Raw genomic sequence first — 25,523 nt, 5'->3', positions numbered from 1 at the left:
AAAGAGGAAATGCTGAAAGCACCAAAGGCAATCCTGACAAGCAAGGGGCTACTGGGAGAAAAAGCTGCTCCACAGGTTTAAACATCCTTCCAAAAACAGCCTCGAGAAAGCTATAAATTTAAATTGTAATCTCCTTCAAGAGAGGTCACAAGAAGGAAGAAAATGTACATGTTTGAGGAAGGAACTAACAGAACTTTTATTCTGTCAGGCACATGCTTCAGGTTACTTGGGGCAGGTGACACATATCTCACTCTATTCAGACTAATGGAGCTGCTAAAAACCTCTCCTACCAGCTGCTACTCAGCAGCTAAGTGCCTACTCAGACTGATTCTCACCTTCATCCTTCATTCCAGATTTCTGGACAGGTCATTTAGACCTGATAAGCTCAGTGTGGAGATAATCACACTTCCCACCCTAAGAGAAGCACTCTAGGGGTACTTAGGAATGGCGATGACGACAGAGCCTATTTGAATTCCTAGGGCAGGAACTTTGTGCACTCTCTAAAATTTACAAAAAAGAATTACTCTTATGTAGACAGGATGCACAGTGAAGACGAGATAGAAAGGCTCGAGGTATTATGCTTACTCCTAGACCCACATTTGCTGTTATTTTCTCTGTACTTCCTTCAGGTTATGGTGGCACTACTGAAATAATTATCTACCTGCCACCTCAACTCTGGAAGGCTGATGAGAAGCAGGAGGAACTTCTTCGATTTTCCCTTGTGCCCACCACTAAGCCAAATTTTTTTTCATTACCAATGCAGCTGCTGCAGGAGCTATCTTTCCTTCCCCAGAAAGAACAGAGGGAAGGAATTTAACTACGTTAGCTGCCACTTCTACAACACCTCACAAAAAAAAAACACAAAAACAAACAAATGAAAACTGTTTCAGACACCCAATTCCAGCCTGTTTCCAAAGAGATGAAAGGTGCAGCTATGAGCCTTGCTTTGAAAAGGAGCTTCGTTAAACAATACCACAAATTTTGCCCTTTCAAAGCAAGGGCCAGTGATTTGCATTCTGATAGGCACAAGGGCAAACAGTGGCCTTCTTGGATGCATTGGCTACTAAGGAAAAACAAACCAAAACAATTACAAAAATAGGCCCAGGAATAAAATTCTGAAATGCCACTGACTGGTTCTATTTCTCAGGATTACAATCTCGCTCTGCTCCTCCATCACAGATGTCCAGCACTTCTGATGCTCACTGTCCCTAGGAGCTGTCTACTGATACAAAGGTTGTTACTACTTATTACTCATGGTCAGCAGCTACTCTTCTGGGTAGCTAACAGTTTGAGGACGTCCAAGCACCCATACTTTCTGTGGAAACTGAGGAAAATTTAACAACATACTGTTCAATAGAAGTAATGTAAACTAGCCTAGTATCCTTCCTTTAAACAATCTACTGACATTATGCATTCCATCTGCAGGCAGCATGGGAAGTCTCAATGCGACTGCTGAGGTGTACTGCTGATGTTCATTAGCAGTTTGCCACTTGCTATTCAGAATAAATAGGCAGAATGTTCCCTGGAGCCAGGACACAGACAACATAAGCAAGACTCAAACAAGTATGTTGAATCCAAAGCAGTGGTTACACTTTATTAGATCTGTCAGTAAACCTGTCACTCTGCAGGAGGCACCATCCCAGCTTGTGTAAAGCAGTATCCCTGCCCCATTAACCCTGCCTAACAAGTATGAGATGATAGGTGATTTAACCAAGCAACTAAATTAAATATAAAAAATACATATAATAAACACCATACGGTTTATTCAGATACCCTCAAGGAAGGAACCTGGAGTCAACCAGATGACAATAATCATCCATTGTATCCTAAATGAGGCCTGACCCACAAGTAAGTAATTTCTGCAGAAGCATAGATGATAATGTGCATTTTGGTCCTTCTATGATAGAAATGACAACTTTTCTTACATATTTTAATAGGAAAATCATAATGGAAATGCAGGCATTGTTCAAAAGGATAATGAAAAGATCTTCAGATGTTTTATTTGTATCATTAAATTAATAACCACATTGACATTAGCAATCAAATAGAATGAAATAAAAATGTGGAAAAAAAAAATCTAGCTTCTGTTTTGTATTTTAAACAGGCTAGCTTAGGGGCAAGGGGAATAAAAATCTCCAAACATTTCAGATGGGTGCTGTTTGACAGCATTTCTGTATTTCTGGAAAAAAAAAAACAACCCACCCCAGCCTGAATTTCATAATGGAAAACGTCCTAACAATCGTAAAACGATCAGACTTTACTACGTCAAGAAAAGAAACAGACTCTACCATTACCTGCATTCCCTGTGTCTAACACAGATCACATAGCATGATACCAAATTTCAGAAAAAAGGCTTCAGAAGATGATGTCTACCTCTCCAACATGCTTTTCCATTTCCCTATCAAAACCACAGGAAAGGTAAAAAAACACCCACCAAAACCTAAAGAAATTTTCCTTCCAACTATATAGGATATAAAAGACATGAGTAACAGCTTCTAAAAGAATTAAGTAAAATCCAACTTCTGCATGTGCAGCCCTGCACCAGACAGGAGGAAGAGCAGAGGGAGAGCACAGGATTCCCACAACGTATCTGTGTATGGAGCACATCTCATGCAAGAGCATTCATCACTAACCAAGAGCGAAGTGACCAGCAACCGTAAGTTGAAACCATGCCTACATCTGTAATCTGCATGATATCATAGAAAGCTATTCATACATTGCATATACCCAAAGGTCTTGAAAATTATTTTTATGGTAAAGAAGATGGTAATAAAATAGTCACTGATGGAGCAAGCGGCATGCAGCACAGAACTGTGCGTACAGGGCCTATACAGAGTTTGAACAAAAAATACTGAGAGATTCAAACCTGTGACCAATTCTCTGATTTCCAAATCTGTAGTCTTGCGGAGTAACCGTACTAATGCTGGGATACCACCACAGTTTTTCAGAGCAATTTTGTTGTCATCATTTGCCTTTCCATATACCAAGTTTCGCAAAGCTCCACAGGCACTACGGTGGACTTCTGTCATACGATGGTCCAATAGGTCCACAAGTAATTGTATTCCACCTTGTCTTCTTATCTGAAACAGTCCAAAGTGATAAAATTAGGGAATGAACTCTAGTTTTAGCTGTGCTACCCAATGTGATTAGGCTGCGATTTATGCAAGCTGTGCACCAGCACAAAACTGCTATGTTGCACAGCTTTGATTCATCGTATTATTTTTTCAGTGGTAACGTAACTGTACAATGACACACCTAAACCTTTGTAAAAGCAGACAAAACTTAGTTAAGATTTCTCATCAAGATTCAGCAAAGTTTGCCTTGGGTAGGTTTCTCCTGCTCTGAAAAACATCATCTTCTTTGGAGTGTAATGCATCATAAGGTAGCGGGAAAATCACAAGACTACAGCATACAAAAAAAAGCCCTTAATACAAAAAAATTTTTAGGAGTTCCTCCTTTTACATTTAATTACTGGGAATGTGAGCAGCTGCTGCAGTCTCTGTAAGGACGTTGTATCAACAAAACTGAGAAAAGTGAAGACGAAAAGAAAAGGAGGATGAATGAAAAACCTAAAGACAAGGATGACAGATAAATCATGGAAAGCTTGCTTTATTATGATTGAGAATGACAACTGATGCAGAAACGGAAGTCTTACTCATTCCTAATGTGGTCTTCAAAATAAGTTTCTAATGCAATGTCTTATATAAAATATCATTCTAGAAAAAGCACAAAGGTGTTTGACACAAATGATTAAGAAGGTCAATAATACCAAGACCAAAAATCCATCTTGATTGTTCTCTGACACTATTTTGTCCTCAAACAACAACCAGTCTTGGATCTAACTTCAAAAAAAAAGTGGACTGATTCGTAACTAACATCCAAAGATTACAATGCTTTAGCCTTAGTTATAGGGACATCTCTGTCAAAATATTTCTCAGTGTGGGCACAGAGCAAGTCAGGCACTTCAGCTGGCAGTTTTACTACCTCTAGGAATATTTTGCCTAAGACAAATTAGCATTTCCAAAACTGCAGAGAAAGGTGAAACATTAATTTTAGAATCAAAGTTTGTTATTAAAAACATTGTGAGGCTGTTCTTGTATGGGCTCGTGTTCTTGGGACTCTTAGCAGTGGGGAGGCTGGGAGTAGGAAATGGTTAAACTAAGCACTAAAACTTGTAAGAAACAAATGCTCTACATCCTGACTTTAAAATTTAAGTACAACCAATGTATGGCATTTCATGAATCTAACACAAGATTCAACAGGTGTTGAAGCCAAATGCCAACTGCCAGGACATGCACTTGGGTCACCACAACCCCATGCAATGTCCAGGCATGGGGAAGAGTGATTGGAAAGCTGTGCAATGGAAAAGGACCTAAAGGTGTTGGTTGATAGACAGCTGAATATGAGTCAACAGTGTGCCCAGGTGGTCAAGAAGGCCAACAACATCTTAGCTTGTATCAGGAATCGTGTGGACAGCATAACTAGGATAGCAATAATCCTTCTAGACTAAACACTGCTCAGGCTATACCTCAAATACTGCATTGGGGTTTGGGCCCCCACTGCAAGAAAAACATCAAGGAGCTCAAGTGTGTCCAAAGAAAGACAACAAAGCTGCTGAAGTGTCTGGAGCACAAATCTTAAGAGGAGTAGCTGAGGGAACTGGAGCTGTTGAGCTGGAGAAAAGGAGGCTCATGGGAGACCATATCGCTCTGTACAACTACCTGAAAGAAGGTTGTGGCAAGGTGGGGTTGGTCTCTTCTCCCATGTAACAAGCAATAGGACAAGACAAAATGGCCTCAAGTTGCACAAGGGGATGTTTAGTTTAGATATTAGGAAAAAATTCTTCATTGCAAGGGTTGTCAAATATTGGAAAAGGCTGCCCAAGAAAGTGGTTGAGTAACCATCTCTGGAGGTATTTAGAAGCTGAGTAGATCTGGCACCTGGGGACACGGTCTAGCAGTGAACCTGGCAGTGTTACATTAACAGTTGGACTTTAAAGCCTAAATGATTGTATGATTCATTGCAAAAAGAGACTGAAAAATGATTCAAAGTGTGAGCTATACAAAATTGCTCACTGATAAACCAGAAGTTCTCTCTTTTCTTCTACTGGCCTTTCTGGCATGTTCCCGATCTTGTAATAACAGCAAGACCAAGTAAATAGAGTAGTTTTGTAGTTAAAAAGGGAGATGTTAATGAAAATATTAAATGAAAAAGTTTTAATGTTTATGCAGTTACAAAACAGCTTTGGATAAATGCTGAAGTGATAATGTTTAAATACACACTGAGATATTTTCCCTTAAGTAGGTATTTTATCAGTGTATCATGTCCAGCTTTCTGAAGAATACGCAGGTCACCCAGAATGCTACACTGCTGGCATTTCATGAAGTGCAGAGATGTGAATAGACATTGGCAACATGTATCAACTTCAGACAGAAAAGTTCATTAATCTTCTTGGAGTCCATGATTTTATTTCTCAGAGCATCTGTGACAGCTTTCCATTTAGAAACCATAAAAACAGATCAAAGAGAAAAGGTATTGTAATACATCTCACTGTCAAAACTTTGCCCATGAGAACAGGATAACTTGCAATGAAATAATTCGCTCCATTCCAAGCCAGGAAAATGATTATCAAGTTTATCTGCGAGGGGTTGGGAGTGTGGCTCATTTGTTTGCTTGTTTTTACGATCCATTATCATTTAATCTTCAGATTAAAATATTTTCTTCCCCTACTGACCAGATTTTCAAATCCTAGCATACTACATGAAAAGCCACCTACATGACAAAATAGATGACATTTAATGAAACAGACTATGAACAAAAAATTATCCATCAGTTCTACATAAGGTGAATCAACCAGTGAGCTTCACACTTCAACGTCTGAAAAGAAACAAGATGAAAGAAGAAAGAACCTGCTTAAAAAAATACATGAGTTGTTCTGGCACAATGACTAATACCAAGAATGACAGAACAAAAACATGCCTGCTGATGTGTATTTTTTAAGCACAACATGCTTCAGTGATTAAAAAAAATTAAGAATGAGAAAAACTATTAACTTTGGAGCAAAAATCATTCTGTGTATTAAATTCATCTGAAGACTCAAATGGCTCTCCCTCTCTTCAGAGGCAAACTGTGTTTGTGCTGTTGTCTCCACTCTCCCTCTCAGACACAGCCAAGTGGCATCTCATGCTCCCCAGCAGTTTCTCTCATGGAAGCTTTCAGGTGACAAGTTTTGCTATCCTCTCCTCATTTCTGAGGGAAAAATGTGTGTTTCTACCATTTTCAGACAGTATTCCTAAGATGCACCTTCCCTTTTCAGTCATGGTATCTGACAGCACACTAGTATTTGGCTCATGCAGCTCCTCCTCTCCCAAGAACCTGAAGTCAGTAGCACACTGAAGTCATTCAAAGACACTTTCTTAAAAACAAGGGCATTAAATACTCATCTAAAATGCATATGTGTCAGAAAAAACTGGGTAATACAACAGAAATGAAACAGCTGTTACATAACACTTCATCTAACTTGACAAAATTTCTTAAATTCTGCTGAAGAAAGAACCCATTCTTACATCTAAAATACTTATTTTGCAAGCTGTCTCTGAAGTGCCAGGCTCAGATACCTGGTAAATCAGCTGGGTCATGCAGAGAAAAAACTGATTCTTCACAACTGGGAGCTCAGTTTCCAACACTGTTCTTTATCTGGACTACTGTCTTGCTCTCATTTTGGTTTTCCAACAGCCTATTATTCACCAGAAGTCTCACCCTATCTTTGTGTTTTCATCACACGTCTATATAGCTATATTTTCCAGAAGGTTTAACTGGACAAGTTGTCCCTGAAAAATTATGAGACCATGATGGATGTTGTCAGAATCTATTTACATTTATGGAATCTGAGGCAAAGGACATGAAATTATGTCATAGAATCCTAGTGACATGGATTGAATTGAGCCTGCTGCTGTTATTCATACCATGCTGCAGTCATGCCAGGTTCAAAAATGAAAGTGCTGACTGGTCAAAGTGATGACTTTGGTCAAAGGATACTTTCTGTCCTCTAAAAAGAATTGATAGAACAACAATTTACAAACAGGGGACCTCTAGGAAAAGGAGAAAAAAAGCATAAGTACTGTACAAAATACTGCAGTCTTCTTAATTTACTATTTCTTTTTTGTGATAAACGCACAGCAAAGTTTGTGTAAGTTGGTACACACTTTGAATCTGAATTATTTTAAGATGTAAGCAGTAACAGCATTACAGTCCATGACCTTAATTGACAAAACATGCTACTTGTCACTGATCCAGCACAGAAGCCATGTTGTTTCTTCAGGCTCTGTTTAAAGTCTTAACAATTGTAGCTGAAAACCCAACTGGTTTGCTTCCCTGGGGTTGGGGAAGGTTTTGCTTGAAAAGTGAGGATAATCAGGACTGTCAGGCTGAGCAGAATTCATACCTTTACATATAATCAAGCGTATTATTTTCTCACATTTAGAAGGACATTCTCAAATATGAACAAAATATAGGTGAGTGACTTTTCTTTGCATCAAGGTAGGAGAACACTGTCCCTGGAATCTGGCTGTTGCTTATGGCTGTGCAACAGCAGAAGCGAAGTCAAAGCACACAGGCATTAGTTGTTTTGTCTATTACTATGGTTTTGAACTCTATTTTGAAATAAAAATTATTCTGTTCCTCCCAGTAGTGGAGAACAAAAAAAACCTTTTCTTTCAGTCACTGGATAGTGGAATTTGCCTCTTCCATCCCTTGGAAGGTTTTAAAAAACAGAGCTAGAGATATGAAAAGGAAGAAAAACAACGCTTCAAGTTTTAAACAGTTTAGCCAAAGACTGTTAGATAATGAAGTATTCCAACACAACCTAAAAATACTGCTGTGATAGAAACCAAAACACCCTTCCTCTTCTATTTATACTCAGCCAAGTGGGTATCTGAGATATTGTTCAAATTTTGCCAGTAGGTATAACTGGAACATCCTCTTCTGCATTTAATTTTGACTACCCTACCTTACAAAATAAAATATAATGGAAACAGAAGAGGATTAAGAATAGGTGTCAAAAATTGTTAGAGACTGACAGAGTGATAAAGTGTATTTAAAAAATAACACTACCTTGTCTTCTCAACAAGACATTAAGCATTCCACTATTAACAGCTCTGCAGACCTGATACAAAAATTAATTCACGTTAAATGCTTACGTTCCACATTTTCCTTACTAATAACTTTTGAATAGCTCTTTACCTGAAGGAGGTGAAGAAAATTTAAGAACGATCAAGCCTTTTTAGACATCATAAATATTAACTGCCATCTTAAGTGACTAACCTACAGCATCATCCACCACTTACTCTGTGGAATTTCAATTAATAAGAAAGCATGTTTCAATATATCAGAATACAAGTATTCAAACACATGGAATTATTTTTAATGCCACTGTGTTACATATGGAACAGAACTTAAAAATAGTTGACTGCTAACACAGGTGACAGTATATATCCAGTAAGTCCCAAATTAAAAGGATAATTCAAGTTAAATCTGCTTCTGGACATTTTTAGTAATAATTACTTTTAATGTTCTTCAATGTTTTCTAACTAAGAGAATAAGTGCTTATTAGTTCATATGTGAATGAATTCTGAGCAATTCTGTTCCGCAGTTGCAGAATGAGAAGCTACAAGTAAGCAGAACCAAAAGTCAAAAGCATTTTTAAACAGTGGCAGGCAGTCTACCAGTGCGGTGTTTCTGTGACCCTCTCTGACTGCAGCCGCCCTGCTCCTCTCAAGCTCACCATTGTGGAGACTGATGCATCCACAAAGATGAGGGCATCACAAGGAAGTCCAAGAGGCCACCGTCTGCACAGCACTGCCTGGTTATACACAGTATCCAGGAAATTATTAAATTACTGCAATTCCAAACTCTGTCCATGAGCCCTCTCTGTTACCTGTCTTTGCCTTGTTTCCATTACTAAAATTACTTTCATCTACAGGAAAAAAACTCACTATTTTCTGGACAAGGGTTTAGAAGATGGGCAGCCTAATTTCTAGATACTTTCAGAGAGCTGATTCCTAAAACTTAAAAGGGATGTGAAGGGAAAAAAAATACAGGAATACTGTTTAGTACAATATGTCTCTGAAGATAAATATGCTTGCTGAAACTTCAACTCCTTTCCACTATTTCTGCTGACATGCCTATGGAACAGCAGATAAACAATACAAAATCCATACACTGCAAATGCACATGCAATTTATTACAGACAAATCTACATGTAATGTCACAAGGTAATTTAGTCTCATTAGCAAAGTAATTTGCTGTAAGTTTTAAAAAGTGCTGAGCAATTTTAGCTTAAAAAGAGTAGAATGTTATGCAAATTGCTGCATTAACTCCAAAGTCTAATGTGTTTAAGGAATCTAAATTAGGGTTTGGATCTACCTTCCATTTAAGAATGGTTTTGTCATTAGGACTTGCTAGATCAGACACAAAGGCAACATAAAGCTGTGAACAGGCATAATTTAAATAAATTCAACCACTGGTACATATATAATGCTCTGCTTTAAGCTTAATAAGAATTGCTCTCTGATTACTAAACTACAGCATGCCTCTGGAGAAAGGAAGAGGATTTTTTTTCTGCATCTACAGAAATCAGGTAGGTGTTTTGAGGAATGGTTGTGTAGAACATGAACATGCATAGGACAAGGATCAATACTCTCAAGCTTTTGTCCTTGGAGAAGATATGCTGTTTCTGTTACCAAGTATGCATTTTTTTTATCTTGTGTCTCTTGAGTCCTTTTTAAATCGTGAGATCTATGTGTGAGGTTAATACAGACTCAAAAACATGTTCTGAACAGGAAGAGACTGAAAATCATGTTCTAAAATTGCCCTGAAAAAGTATGAATAAATGTGCTGCTTTCTCAGTCAGCAAGTCTTAATGTATTCTGCACTGTGATACATGTTGTTTTTCATGCTTGGTAGAAAAGCTGTGCCTACTATAAATCAAGGTTTTAGCATGATTTTGTTTTTCACTAAAAACGTCTCTGGCTAGGTATAATATTCCCTGTAATAGTAAAGTATTTTACACTAATAGTTTTAAATAAAAAATATATTTGTATATATTGATAAAAGCATCCTATTCTAAATCTAAACATCAAGCAATAATGGGATCAACCAAATAACACTCCTAACTGCGGGTGTAGAAGTGACATAAAGTGCTTGTCTGACTCTGAAGGTATCAGAAAAAGTGATTTTCAGTCTGTTAAAAGCAGTATCTCCTAAAATGAACAAACTGGCCACGACCTTCATTAACCAAGCTTCTCAGTTTTTGAATCACTGTGTGTATAAATTAACACCGAGGAGCACACATGAATTAAGACAAATACACAAAAGCCAAAGCCCTTAGAAGACATTGTAATTACTTGATTTTAATTGAGGGTCTTTGCTTTTTGAAACAGTCCAAAAAGAGACAATACTAAAGAAGGTTCAGCAGTGTGCACTCTATAGATAACGTAAGGCTAATATTAAGTTTAGGATGCAAAAGTCATTGGGCATTACTAAGTGCTGATCTAGTACTGCCTGAACTAAAATTAAAAATAATGGTTAATACCAATGGATTACCACTGACTTTCTGGTATGTAAAAGAATTGAGCATCTGTTTAAGAACGAGTGATGACACAAGCGGTGTCCCCCAGGGGTCAGTACTGGGTCCAGTCCTGCTCGACATATTCATCAATGACCTGGATGAAGGGATAGAGTGCAGTCAGCAAGTTTGTTGATGACATAGAACTGGGAGGGATGGCTGACACACCAGAAGGCTGTCCAGCATGATCTAGACAGGCTGGAGAGTTGGGTGATAAGTAACCTGATGAAGTTCAACAAGGGCAGGCATAGGGTATGGCACCTACAGAGGAATAACCCCATGTATCAGTACAAGTTGGGGACTGCTCTGGTGGAAAGCACCTCTGTGGAAAAAGACCTAGGAGTCAGTCCTTGTGGACAACAGCATGACCATCAGCCAGCAATGTGCCCTTGTGGCCGGGAAGGCCAGTGGAATCCTGGGATGCATCAAGAAGAGCAAGCAGGTCAAAGGAGGGTCTCGGCACCTTCTGCTCAGCCCTGGTGAGGTCTCATCTGGAATACTGTGTCCATTTCTGGGCTCCCTAGTTCAAAAAGGACAGGGAATTGCTCAAGTGGGTACAACAAAGGACTAGAAAGAGGATTAGGGGACTAGAACATCTTTCTTATGAATAAAGGCTGTGAGACCTGGAATTTTTAAGCTTGCAAAGGAGAAGACTGAGGGGGGATATTACCAATGCCTATAAATACTTAAAGGATGTGTGTCAGGAGGATGGGGCTAGTTGTTTTTCAGTGTTGTCCTGGTTAAGACAGCCCACTCTAATAAGACTTACTTCCACGACTGGGAGTGATCTCAAATTAAAAAAAGAGGTAAGAAACCAAAAGCCCTGTGGACTAAGATAAGGAGAGTATAATGGAAATAATACAATTTATAATACCATATGAACAAACAAAAAGAGCCAAGCCAGCAAAAGACAACCATTAAACAAGCCAGCAAGAGGAAAAGGGCAGCACACAAGCCAGCAACCAGTAAAGCAGAAAAGACCAACGCCCCAAACCAGAAATCACTGTGTATTCTCACCCAAAATGAGATCACCTCGCAGTTCATAATAGACTTCTTACTGCAGATGTTCTGGAGCTCCATCCTGTTCCAGTACAGTCTCAATCAGGCAATGATCAGTCCAAATGGTGGGGCTGTGTTTCCACCCTTGGGGCAGTCAATTCCAGTAACTCCTTCCACCCCTATATGTGAAAGTAAACTGTGGTCTGTGTTCTGGTGCTCAGCTTCCAACACATCCCGCTGCTGGGATCCCATTGTCACACCAGAAACACAAATGGGTTTCATCCCTTCTAGTTTGATGGCATCAGAGTACACTGCGTACCTGTAGCTACTAAAACTTTATACCCTTCTGGGTTTGACATGACAGGCCATCTGATCCACACAGGCCAACAGACCAAATTGTCCCTTTCCTTCATCTGGTTGGAGGCAGAGCCCCTCTAATTATGACTGGAATCACTTGTGTCTTTTGAAAGTGCTTTGGAAGTCCTTTCAGGAGGATTTGAAGCAGTATCAGTTCTTCTGCTCTTTTCCAGCAATTTTCCACTGGAAACTGGGGCAGTGTTCTTCTGGGAAAAGCTCCCTTGTAATTCACGGACTTATGCAGCTAGGATGGAAGTGGCTTTCCTTTCCACTTCCTCGTGTCCTCCCCATGGTCACAGTAGTAAAACCACAAGATACAGTGTGGTGTGTACCTCCCAAATTCTTTCAGACAGGGAAGTGCTTGCTCCTGACAGATGCAACAAGAGACCATACAGGTGGGGAATAGGCCATGTTCTGATTGAGTTGATGGGCCTCCCAAGACTGTTCTTTCATAGCTGAAACACGGGCCTGTACAGATGAAAAGAGACCTTCCTCATATTGCCAGAGCACGCTAGACATTTCACCATCATTTGTTCTCCAAGGCCAAAGATAAAGACCAAGTGACCACCTCTGGCTCTTCCTCTTGTTCTCATGATGACCCCGATTCATCGTCACCCTTTGCCAGATGAGCTGCTTTCCTCATATGCTTCTTTTTCTGCACAGGGGTGACAGATTGTGGCACAGGCTGGCTCTCTGGAGCAGCTGCCATGCCTGCTGTTGGGGTCTGAGTAGCCATGGTGCCTGATGGTCTGCCTGTAGGTCCTGAGACCTTCTCTTGCCCCTGAGCACTCTGAACAGTGATGAGAAGGATTCAGCAAGCATGGGCCAGGCCCTAACACATCACAGTGATTTGTGTCTGTTGGGAACTTCTGGGCTGACAACAGACATTTTCAAATATTTTACCAGTTTGTGAGGATTTTGCACTTGTTCAGAGGTGAAATTCCAAAACACCAGAGGTGACCACTCTCCTAAACCTTTACCCATGCTCTCTCACACAGCCTGCCACTCATATATTTCCAGCCTCGAGGCAGATCTCCAGGTGGTATTCTTGGGAAAGACCTGCATCACTCCGGACAAGACCTGGCTCATCAGTTGGGTGAGATGACAGCGAAGCCGAATGGCTGCGTGGAGTAACCACATCATAATATGACAGTACAGCCACGTGAGAGCTCTAATCCATTCCTCTGAGGTGATAAGCACCACCACAGAGAGCACACAGAGTACAACTGCCTACAGTTTTACTTAATGCAACCAGGGCCAGGCCACAACTACCCCAAGAAAGCATCAACCCTGTATATAACATTCTTTTAACAAGCCTTAATTGAATCTTCTCGTTATCTCCCACCTTGTTATCTCTACCCTTTCATGCCACACATTGGGGCATGAACATAGGCTGTCCTGGTTTAAGACAGCCCACTCTAACAAGACTCGTTCCCATGATTGGGAGTGATTTCAAAGGGAAAAACAAAACAAAACAAAAATAGAGGTGAGAAACCAAAAGCCCTGCAGATTAAGGTAAGGAGAGTTTAATGGAAATAATACAATGTACAACACTACATGAATGAACAAAACAAGCCAAGCCAGCAAAAGACAATCAGCAAGCAAGCCAGCAAGTTACAGAAAGAACAGATTGTGAGGACACTGCACAGCACTCAGTGATATTCATTCATACTCTAATAGTCAAATAAATCTAAAGGCTGCACAAAACAGAGACATGCAGTCTGTCATCAGAAGAGACAGATATCATGCTTTCAGTACAAAGCCATTTTATTTCTGCTATTTTCAGGCATAGAATTTCTACTTATTTATGACATCTTCACATATTTACTCCAACTTTCTCTTCTCTCTCTGGCTACAATGAAATATAAATTAAATATAAATGTGCAATTTTTTTCTGTTGCAGAATAATGGAGTAGTAGATTTGGGGCACAGGAATGCTAGAGAATGCTAAAATAATGTATATTCAAATGTATTGAATTAATTGTTCTCATCTCAGTTTGGGTTTTTTTTTTTTTTGTAATTATTAACATTCCCTCACCTGGATAAGTGTGAGTTAATAATTACAGGTCAGTTATTTTACACTTTGCACTTATTTCTCATGTCAGACATATGCAGTACACCACAAACACTGTAACTGTGTAGTCTTGTTGTCTGAAATACATCCTTCAAGTACCACTAGTTCAAAAACTTTTTGCAAAAGTAATGTTAAAGTTAAATAAACTTGAGAAGGAACAAACTCCAACATTTGCCATGTTAAATAATAAAACCCTGAATGTAATGGCATAAGAAGTAATTGTAAAACTATTTATATACTTTGCCTTACTGTAAAGAGTAAAACTGTGGTCCTGCTGATGGTTGTGTGTGAAAGTGATAACTGATGTTCTTTCAGGGTAAAGTCATATCCTTCAATGACAACATGTAAGGAGTGAAATGTCTGGTTGGGCATAAACTAATAATGCAAATTAAGACAATTCACAAAACACAAATCAAACAGCCATTTCCAAAAATACATTTGAGAGTAAAATTAAACCAGCATTTTGCATATGCATAACTGACAAGAACTCCCCCAACTTGTACTGCAAAACAATACTGCATCTGCTGAGCAACTTTTTAGACTAGAGGTCAATAAGAACCTGAAAGTTAAGTCCTGTAAAATCACCATTAATGAGGTTTCATAAAATAATTTTTTTAAAAATCTTACATAAAGGCTATTTCTGTGTATGTCACTGGGTGCTGCTTTATTTCATTAGAGTGACTTCTACCAGCAAAAACTACACAGAAAGTGTATATGAAAGGGACTGTGTGACATTTACTTGCATAGGTGAATACAAACTCTCAGGATGATGGGGAGATGGATCCAAACTGTCTTGCATGCAGTAATGTAAACATAGGTAAGCAAATGCACAAACATCTCTGTGTTCATTTTGGGAAAGAGGTACATCCCTTCATATGAACATCCTTAAAATAGTAAATTCCTTGTGAAGCCATTTAGGAAAATATTTCTCAAACTGAGATTTTACCCATACAGATGTTCAACATATGAAAAGTACGGTTACAATCAAAGTAATAATAAAATGTTTATAACTGAGCAGGGAAGTATACTTTCTCCAAAAGTATACAGTTATTGTCTGCACTAAAATGCACTCTCTACAGATGTTTTAATGTCTCTGTGGAATTTCTACATTACTTTTTAGTATCACCTATGAGATACTTTCAGTTAAATGAAATACCATGTCTGCATAATCTTGCATGTAGAGATCAAAGGAGTTTACATAACGTCTTCAATGGAAACCTGACAGTATCATCACTGGGTAAGCCAAATTCCAGCCTATAACTGAAGAGATTCTAGAGGGGAAAAATAGAGAAAAGCTAAGGGAAGGTGAATGTAGAATTATGATCCTTCTTCAAACACACAGGAAGACACTCTGTTTTCTGTGAGAACTTTTATGGAAACAGATGAGAATCTTGCAGAGCACTGTCAAAACAAAATCAAGATATCCTTCAAGAGTTATGAGAGCACCTCCAACTTCCCATCTGGATCCCTCAAATGTTATGGCTGTTAGTGCTAACCAGCAGGTCTAAAAGCAACATCATAGACTCCATCATCCCATATTAAGTACTCCCTGTGAGACAGCCATGCTAGAAACAGATGCATGTATCCTTGACCATCGTGGATCTAGCAGTACTATGGATGACATAAAACTACAATACTGCAATTATGTGAATTATAATGAAGACAAACAAGAGGTTAATACAGTCTATGCCCACTGCCTGACACATGACAGAGTGGCAGTACTGTGTTGAAAGGGCTCTGGGTACGTTCTGAAGAACTCACAGAAGATGATGCAGTAAGAAATTTAATGACAAACTGAATGTGAATGATGGTTTTGAGCAAGTTGGGGAAAAGAAATGCTTTCATCATGCAATCACTCACTTTTTAGTCTGGTCTGACACTTTTATTTTGAAGGGAGTATATGGGAATGCTCTCTGATATAAAGAGGAAACTGTCTGATCCAGCAATGTTTATTAAGGATGCAAGGGAAGGTTTCAGGCAGAACAGTTCAGCAATTACTGTTCTTTTACTTGGCAACCTTGCAAGATATTCCTGAGAAGAGAACCTCAAGTATTGTAATTTTAATGCAAACATTAACTTCCTAGCTTGCAGAAAGGAGTCATTGGTGCCAAAACCCTAGACTGACCTGTTACACCTTTGCAGTTGATGGCAGGATGCCATTTTCCATGAGAGCAAAATGGTGTTGGCGTGTGAAACTGCACAACTCAAGCCTTTTATATGGTGATCTCATACAAAGGAGTAAGCTGTCATTATAGGAAGAAAAATTGCTGTGGAAGAATGAATGCTGTGCTTAAAAGAATGTGCTCTTTTAAAGAAATGTTCTCTTCTGAATATTTTAAAAGCTTCTCTTTTCCTGTATTCCCTGTTTGTTTCTCCTTGGCATCCAGGACCAGCTACTCTGGCTCTGCTCACAATATCACCATTGTCGGTGTTAAGAGCACTCTCCTAAGGAGAAAAAAAACAATCTGAAAGGGCCTTCCTATGCTCTTCTGCCTGATCAACTTTTCATTTGATTTCCAATATCTAATCAAAACTTCTCTCCCTTCCTTTTGGCCTTTCAGTTGCATTCTTTACTGTCATCAATGAAATAATAATTTAAATAAAGAATTGTTAAGGCATTCTGAGATTCTAAATTTCAGAATCATTATGTTTAATTTTAAAAAGCTGATCTTCAGTGGAACTGGCCACTGCTCAACAGAAGATGAAAAATCCAGCTATCAGACATTAGCAAAAATAATTCCATTTCTTCAACACCCTTCTAAAGCCTGCTGCACCACCGAGGCATCAAGCACACAGAATAAAGGTAGAGAATGAGAAGCGCTACTGAAGCAGATGTAGTGCCTGCCTTGCAGTCAGGAATACTTAGAGACTCAGGAGTAGCACTTGCTGAAAACTGTCAGATAAGAGCAGCAGTTACAATCATGCTTTTAAATGAAGACTGAGTAGTTTTGAGCAGCATAGAAGTGGCAGCATCTTTAAGAAATATCACCACCACTTTTACCAGTGGTTGGTGTTTCTCACATTTACCTCTTGCTGTACTGGTATGTTCAAGGCTGGAAGGGGAAAAGTACAAAGTTCTACTGGTAATATAGACCCTAATTCACTCCAGAAGTTTTTCTCTGAAAAAGTAAATGACTTCTGACACTAAAATAGTCAGCTTGAGGCATCTTCACATAAATAATTACCAACTCTATCTGAAAGTCCTTTAAGTTAGAGAAGGGCATTTGCAGACCTCACTGATACATAAAAAACCGAGCAGGGCATTTACACTTACATTGCAATAAAGGTATATTTAAAGTGATGTTATCAAATCCAGAAATATGTCTGCAACCAACACCTGGTTTAGAAATAACATCTGCCATAAAGAACATGGTCACAAAGAGAAGAAGATCTCTTGTTTCCTAGCCATACTGTCAATGTTCTTGACTGAATTTCTTTTTTGTAGTTTATATAGAGTATTTCCACTTTCTTTCTTGGAAGGGGTGTGGACGAAGGAAGGGGCAGTGTTCCACACGTCAGCCACAGAAAAACATTATCGCAGAACCGCAGTGTTAGGATTCTCAGAAACGTAGATAGTGCTAGCTGCTATTTCCTATTTCTATATAAATTTTAGTTGGCACTGTTCTACTCAACAGGAATATTAAGGTGTCTGTCTTGCCAAGTACACAAGGAGAAATTTTATACAAATCCCATTAAACTCCTACGACAGCAGGAAAAGTTCACAACTATATGAAAACAAAATTGGAAGATTGAGAGAACAGTCAGGTTCAGAGGACATCACCTTTTTGGTAGGCCATACAGTATAAAACATTCTTAAAAGAATGAAAAACGTATTCAGGACAGTTATTTCCAGAAACTCTGGATGAAACAGCCACTAATTGCAGTATGACAATTTAATGCTCATTAGTAATAAAGGTAAATGAATGTGTTTTGTTGGTTTTTTCTGCCAAATAACTTTAACAACTGCATTACATTTCAAATTCAAGACAACCAGTAAATAGCAAAACTGTTAGATGACAGTATTAATTCTGCAAGTGTGTGTAGGTTCAAAAGCATGTTACACATTAACATGCAACAAATTAATTAGCAAATTCAATTTGCACTTTCCTCAGTGCCTGTCAATTGTACCAAATACCAGCAGTGTTCTTAACTTACACATTCCTATTCCGTCCTTTCTCCAGAGTTTGAAAGACCACCAAGACAGTTTGCTTTCTGTGGTGCAAGTAATTTGATATGCTTAAAATAGGCATTTGATAAAGGAGCAGAGTTTTCTCTGCTTCAAAAGAATTGGAATTTTTCAGTTTTGGAATCTCAAACTTACATCTGCACTACCAAAATTCATAGTTACTCATTTGAAAAGTGGTTGTAAGGAAAAGAAAAACAGGGATGTGTGCTGGTTCTTCTTTTCCCAGCACCTTGTGTCTGAACTGGCGTGTTTCCCTGTGACCTGATGTCACAGGAGTAGCATGGTGCCTGACGTAGAAGGAATCGGATATTAAATGTGGTCTTTCTCAGACTGAGGAGCTCTGGCCACAACACACAACTATTTTGATATTAAGTTCCAATTTTGATATAAGTTTCCATTATTTAGGTGTTAATTCTATTCAGATACACTCTTAACAGTTAGCACACGAGTTGTCCCAGGTAAGTTCATCATGACCACTCAAGTTCTTCAGGCTGGCCATAAACCTAACAGGCATCTAGGATATCTACTGTGACATTTCATTATCAACAGGATTTTGAACTCCTTGCACAAAAGTTCCTCAAGAAATTCTTATTCAGTGGAGAACTCAAGCAGACCCTACTGAGGCCTTTGGGTAGATGCTGATTCCAGTGAAAAACCACAGAAACTGCTCTGCTGAATCATGGATTAAACACAATGGGACTTGTCATTAAATACCATAGGTTGGTAGAGAGACAGATACAGACAAAACAGTTTGCTAACATCAGATGCTTTAGTCTAAAAAGCTTCACAAACCATTAGAAAAGTATATGCTGCATCTCATTTTTTTGCATTAAAAAAAACACAGTACCAGAAGTTTGAAAGTATATTCTCATGTGGACTTGAAACAAATGTATTTTGTTTTGTTTCCACAGACAGTTTATGCATTATGGAATGAGGAATATATTAAAGCCTTGAATGATAGCAAATGAAGGGGTGGAAATTCTTATTTTATCTGCTACCTCTTTTCAGAGAAGCAGCTGAGAGCTGCCTAAATGCTCTGCTGTTTTATAGACTTACCTTCACCCTTTTAGCTTGTGAGCCTGAAGTTTACAAAGGCTGATGTCCTAGCAGGATGGGTTAGATCAACAACAGTCTTCTTATTTCCTAAATTGTTAGCAACAAACATGACACCATCATCTTCCCTTAAATGTGGTAGCTAGTTAAGGACTCCCAATCTATGGCTAATAGGAGGCAGCACAGATTGTACAATAAATAAATGGCTCTAATCATTTAACTGCCTCAGAGATTAATCAATTCTTTTACTGAAAACTGATTTATGAATAAGGATGAGAAAAGAGTATGGGGAGAGCAAGCAGTTAAAATTTTCAGCAGTACCTGTAATGGAGCTCTCTTTCCAAGTTTACAAACATTCTTCATTTTAATATTCATGTAAATATTTCTTTATTACTGTTTCTAAGATGTTTGAGGTGAAGTATGCAGCCAGTGCAGTTCTGCCAGTGCTAGCAGATCAGATTCTTACTTACTCACTGGGGAATTTCTTCAGCATCAGAAATTCCAGAAGGGAAAGCTGCTACAGTCAGGTAGACTCACAGTGTATGTGCTGAGGGTGAGGATAATGAAGCACTAGCAAGCCAGCAATGGCTGCACGGTTCTGACAAATAAGCAATAGCAGATCTTGATCTCAGTTTACCTTTACATGCCAGGCTAAAAGATGCCAGTACAGGCACAGATTTATGAGCACACCACATGTCTGTGATTAGTAGTATGTCTAAGCGGGCCAGGGGAGGCAGCTGGGGCTGGTAACAGCTTCATTCATTCAATTTTAATTGACTCCTGTGTGTTTGTCAGATCCCTTAGAGCTGCCTTCCTTTGTTTTCAGCCTGTGCCAAAAGCTGAACTGGTCTCATTAACCACAAGGAACAAGAAAGCAAGAACTACCACTAAGTTACAGGTGCAGAACAAAGCCTGTATTTGCTGTTCGAATCATATTCAGACACAATTTGCAATGAATTTCAAGATCACAGACCAACAATCAAAGTTCAGGATGCAAACCCAGTGAAAGTAAACTCTATTCACACAATTAGACATTAAAGCAGGCTTTGATTCAGAATCCTTTTGCGTAATTTTCATCTCTGTGTTTGTATCTAGTGTTCAAAATCCTAAAGGCAATATCCACATGCTCCAGTGAGAACAAGACTGTACCACTAGCTGTTTACTGAACAGCTACTGATAGCCTTTAAGTGGTATGCAATCAATCAAAATATTCACAATCAGAACAAACAAAAAAAGAGTCACAATAATATTTTATGTATTTTTTTACTTTCTTTAATAGTAACAAATAATATGTGAAACCTTAAGTGAGGTCCAGACACACATAGGTATATATGCATAAGTTCTCTTGTAACTCTTTTTAAAAGTAGATATAAATAATTGGTGATGATAAATGACAGACAGCATTACTGCTAAAAAAAAAAAACAGTTTATAAATCTTACCTCTGCTTTTATTTTATTGTCTCCAAAACAGAGATGTTGCAAGTAGGCTGCAGCATTGGACTGTACTGAGGGAAATTGATGCTGTAACATCTGTATAACTTCTGGAAGCTCTGGATCCCGCCATCCAAACTCTCTGTGAGAAAATGAACACGAAAAATGCATCAAAAAATCTGCTATTAGTGGATAAATGTGGCAACAATTGGGTCAACAAGGAGGATAGTTGTGTCTAAGTAAAATCTTGTGCTTTTTTTCCCCATTATTTTCAAAGCAAACATTAAATCAAATATGAAGCTATTTTTAATTTTAAATACACTTCTCTGAAATAAAAAAAAATATATGAAGTGTAATTAGAGTAAATAACTTTATGGGGTTATGTCTCTAGCTGCTAAAGTTTCCTAAACAGAAATAGCTACGTGAAATTTTAATATTCTCTCTTACTAAAATTTGGAAGTTAAAATCAGAGCCACAAATGGTTTGCTATGAAATGCTAGTTTGTCAGAAAGTCCTTTTTACTTATCCCAATCTTTATTTGATATAAATTTCTACATTCTATATATAAATAAATGACCTATTTTGTCTTTTGGTTTAACTTTTCCAGATACAGTCCATGTTCAGTGCTAAATTACTATACAGTTCTGGCTCTGTTCGAGCAAGGTGCTTGGACCAGGTGACCTTCAGAGATCCCTTTCAACCTTGCCCCTCTGTGATTTTATAATTTTACAGTTACACACTACACACACATCAGGATACTTTTAAATATCCATTTGTACAAGCAGCTATGAAAATACACTTTTTTAATCCTACATAGCATGAAAACGCCATTAGCATCAACTGAAACAACTGACTTGTGTTGAACAAGTCCCAGAAGGTATTTCGCAGCTTCCAGAATTAAACTTAAAATTGGTCTGTCACTTCAGGTAAATTTTTCCCTTCTGTGTTTAGGGGCAAAATTGTTCATGAAAATGGCTTTGGACTTTGTGTCCCAAGAGCCAGAGATGCACAGTGACGCTGTGCATGAGATACTTGATTTTTTGTGCCATAGAAGTATTTTTACCATCTTTCATCTGATGCTACACATACAAGGTAATAGAGTGAAATTAGAGGAAAGCAGTGACTTGTGATAAAGCTTGTAGGTTCTCTGTTGGCAGTTACCATGATCACCTGTGAGTTTATTGACAAAAAATCCCAAACACAACATCTGTTGCAGAGTCCAGCTACAATATTTGAAAAAAATATTCCTGATCATGTTTCCTTTTGAAATTATAGGCATTCTGCTGCACTGAAGTCAGGCATACATCATTGGGGGAATTCACAGTAAAGTAGCTCTGCAGTCTTTCAGGTAAAATCAAGCATTTCATACTTTTAAGGACATCCACTCTCCAAGACTTCTAATTGAAACAAGATTAATGTTACAATAATAATGTATTACTACAGAACGGAGGTATTGTCTGTTCTCCTCTCATATGGGAAGTTTGGCAGAGTGAGGGTTGTCATTACAGTTGCATCTTTACAAAGATCCAGAATTTAAACAGGAGACATAAAGAAATTACACTCATCATTTCATTGGCGGCTATTTTTCTTCTGACAAAACAGATGTTAACTCATAAATACTAAATTTTACCTTAAGTGCTTACTACAAAGAAACCATAAAGACAGAATAATAAATCACATATGGACTATTCCAATGAAAATGATAAAGACTCTTGGGAAGATCCTACAAAAGACCTTTTGCATACATTCAGAAAGATCTCAACACAGAATTGAAATTTTGATGTCAGACAACATAGTAAAATGTAACAGGTAAGGTTAGAACCTTAGGCAGCCAAAGATGGCAAACACCACATTTTCTATCTATACCAGCTTACTATGACTCTGTCAACAGCTAAAACCCAAAGTGATTATTTGATTGAGCACTCACTCATGTGTCCTAGCTCTTAGCCTCTCAACTATCTTCCAGATTTTTTTTTTAAATAAAAATTAAAAAAAAAAAAAAAAAAAAAAAAACAAAAAACCAAAAACTAACCCCCACAGCCTTAATGAGGAAGACTAATTATTCCAGCCCCAATTCTTATTTATTCTCATTTTCAATCCTAGATGCCAAGTGCAGGTGTTAGTATTTTGGAGAGGATAAAAAATACCAGAGAAAACAGCTTGTATGACAATGAGGGGGAACATTTGAAATTACTTGTTTTACACCGAATAACTATACATGAAAGAGCAGGAACTTATATCACCAAATTTTCTCTCAAAAGAAATATCTTCCTTCATATGGTTCAGAAAACAACCAACCAAAAGCCCATTATGTGCAGTAGTACACTATGGACCCTCACAACCAGCTCAGATTATTCTTCTCCCAGGCTAGAAGAGACAATGAAGGAACAAACAGTAAAGGTGAACTGATGATGAACTGACAGTCTTCACATTGTATTTACACATGAAAACAAGGCTGTGCCTACTCTTCCCTTCTGATATTCCCCCCAAAAAAGATACCAAATAAGTGATGTATGAATACTTGTTGGAAATGGTTGTGTGCACATTGGACATAAATAGAAAATTAATTCAGAAAAGAAACCCTTAGCACTGGATACTGAGTTTGTCATGCAGCCAGTTTTAGGAGAGATAGCAAACAAAGCAGGCAAAAAAAGGTAAAAGATTTAGCCCCAGTATGCGCTGTCATTTCAAACAGATGGTCTCTAAGGTGTTTATATTTTTAGTAGTTTCTAAATGAAGTATGGTAGCTATATAAAACAAACAAAATCTTTCTGTTAACGGGTTAAGTGGTTTGACTAATTGCAATAATTTCATCAGTCTTCAGGGCAAAAAGGACTAGTTTCCAGGGGTTTCAATTTTAAAATTTGTTTTATACAAGTCTACTATAGGTGGAGAAAAAGTGAGCTAAAGAAGGAGGATTTTTTTTTTAACAGCAAGCTTGTGGGTCTATGAATATTTACTTGAAAAAAATTCTCCTCCCCTCCCCCTGTTTTAATTTAAAACTTCAATTTAATTACTAAAACCTGGGAAAGCTACTAATGAAGTCAACTGGCAGAGGTCTTCATGAGGAATAAAGACTGGAATTTCCTGAAAACAAAGGTAAAAAACTGTCTGAAACACTTTCCATATATGTAGAGGGAACTTTCAGGCCATGCCTCCAAGCATATATTAAAATAGAAAGTCAAACAAAAAGTAAGAGGAAAAAAAAATCCATCAGTATGGAAGGAAAGTATGTTGTAGAAGTTGAGAGATGGAATAAACTGGGTTGCACCCTAGAAAGGTAGCTGAAATTAGATACCAATATATATTTTATGCCTAGCAATCAAAAGGAGTAGTAGAGTCAGTATTTAATGAAGGTAAGGGTCAGATCAAAGGAAAGGAGATGGATAACAAAAATCAAACCTACCTCAATTTCTGTAAAACATCTGATATTGTGCCACATGGAAATTAGTTAAACTGACAACATACAAGGATCTATTCCCTAGCAAAATTATAAAGCAGAATTAATTAAAATTTGAAACTGTAGTGAATATCCAAAACAAACACTGGCTTAATATCCACATCTTTACAAAACCTGAGCAAGGCTATCCATAGATCACAGAGGGTGAAACAATCCAGAAGGCTGGAGTAAATCTGAGGAAAGGAGTGGTATGCAGTTTTTGAGAATGCTAACAAAGAATCTGTAGTTGATACAAAAATGAAGAGTAAGTTAGCATTTGTACATGCAAGATCTCCCACTGCTGTCTATGTATCCCTTGGAATACCACCCCTGAGCTTTTTAGGTCAGCCAAAGGCTTCTGATGGTAGTGTGGGTTTTTCCACAAAGGAATCATGGATCTGCATGGAATTTCACAGCCTTGGCTGGCAAACAGTGTTTGTTGTGCACTCCAAATATTTCTGCAGGTTGTAAAAGTGCATTACTTCTAGGAAGCGTCCTCATCTGAGGAGACTGACTGAAGACTGCCAAGGTGTTCACCTTCTTTCTTTGATGGAAACTGTGCTCTAGGAATGTAGTATTGATCTCATTTTGAATCCTGCAGAAGCTTTTAGCTTGAATTGGTGACTAAGGCATATGTTCCATGGATTACAGCAGGCTGCTGTTCCAGTAGAAGAGGACACATGAAGGAAAACTGAGTTATATGTAAGATGGCAATACGTGGGCCAAGATGATCAAAATAGGCTACATTTTATCTGTAAACAACTAAAAAGAATCTAAACTAAAAGGAGCTCAACATGAAACATAACTCTGAGACTGAGCAGCAGAAGCAATGGCACCAAGAAATCCAGACTGACTTCAGTACAGCAAGTACAGTATTGAAACCAATTCCCGTTTCCAACATCAGATCACATACACATGTCAAGGATTAGGACTTGGCCAGCCTTTAAAGGAACGAGAGAGGCTCTCTATTAACCCCTTTCCCTTACCAGAAAGTGAAGATAAAGGGGAAAAGTGAGATAGACACTGTCTTGCAAAAACATGCTGTTAACTTCACAAAGTGCAGATACTTAGACAAACTTAGCTGAAAAGTTAAATCACTGAACAGAATTAGTTCTAACTCAAACCTGGATGATGTATTGGAAAGTAAAGGAGATGCAGATTTAAAAGAGATCATTAGTATCAAAGGTGAGTGCACTGGCAATGTGGGATCACTTAAATGTACTGCTGAATACAAAGATTTGCTGCATCTGAATATTTGCTTGAATTATGTCAGAATTTTCTTCTGCTATTGCAAATACTGATGACAAACAGAAAAGAAAAACTAAAATTCCCATTAAATCTCTATCTGCACTGATTATAA

The 25,523-nt window shown here is 38.1% G+C and overlaps 1 protein-coding gene across 2 annotated transcripts in view; it reads right to left on the bottom strand.

Annotated features, from left to right (window-relative positions):
• Window positions 1-25,523, bottom strand: part of CTNND2 (catenin delta 2) — a 492,311-nt gene that overhangs the window by 137,077 nt on the left and 329,711 nt on the right. For both annotated transcript variants that reach the window (XM_054381916.1, XM_054381917.1), the window contains 2 exons: window positions 20,734-20,866; window positions 2,867-3,080 (listed from right to left, as the gene is read on the bottom strand). In XM_054381916.1, the coding sequence (XP_054237891.1) occupies window positions 2,867-3,080; window positions 20,734-20,866 (347 nt within the window). The remainder of the gene's footprint in view (window positions 1-2,866; window positions 3,081-20,733; window positions 20,867-25,523) is intronic.

The sequence above is a fragment of the Indicator indicator genome, chromosome 6 (assembly GCF_027791375.1).
Source record: "Indicator indicator isolate 239-I01 chromosome 6, UM_Iind_1.1, whole genome shotgun sequence".
NCBI lineage: Eukaryota > Metazoa > Chordata > Aves > Piciformes > Indicatoridae > Indicator > Indicator indicator.
The sequence above is the reverse complement of the archived record's forward strand: the minus strand, read 5'-3'. Positions and strand labels throughout refer to the sequence as shown.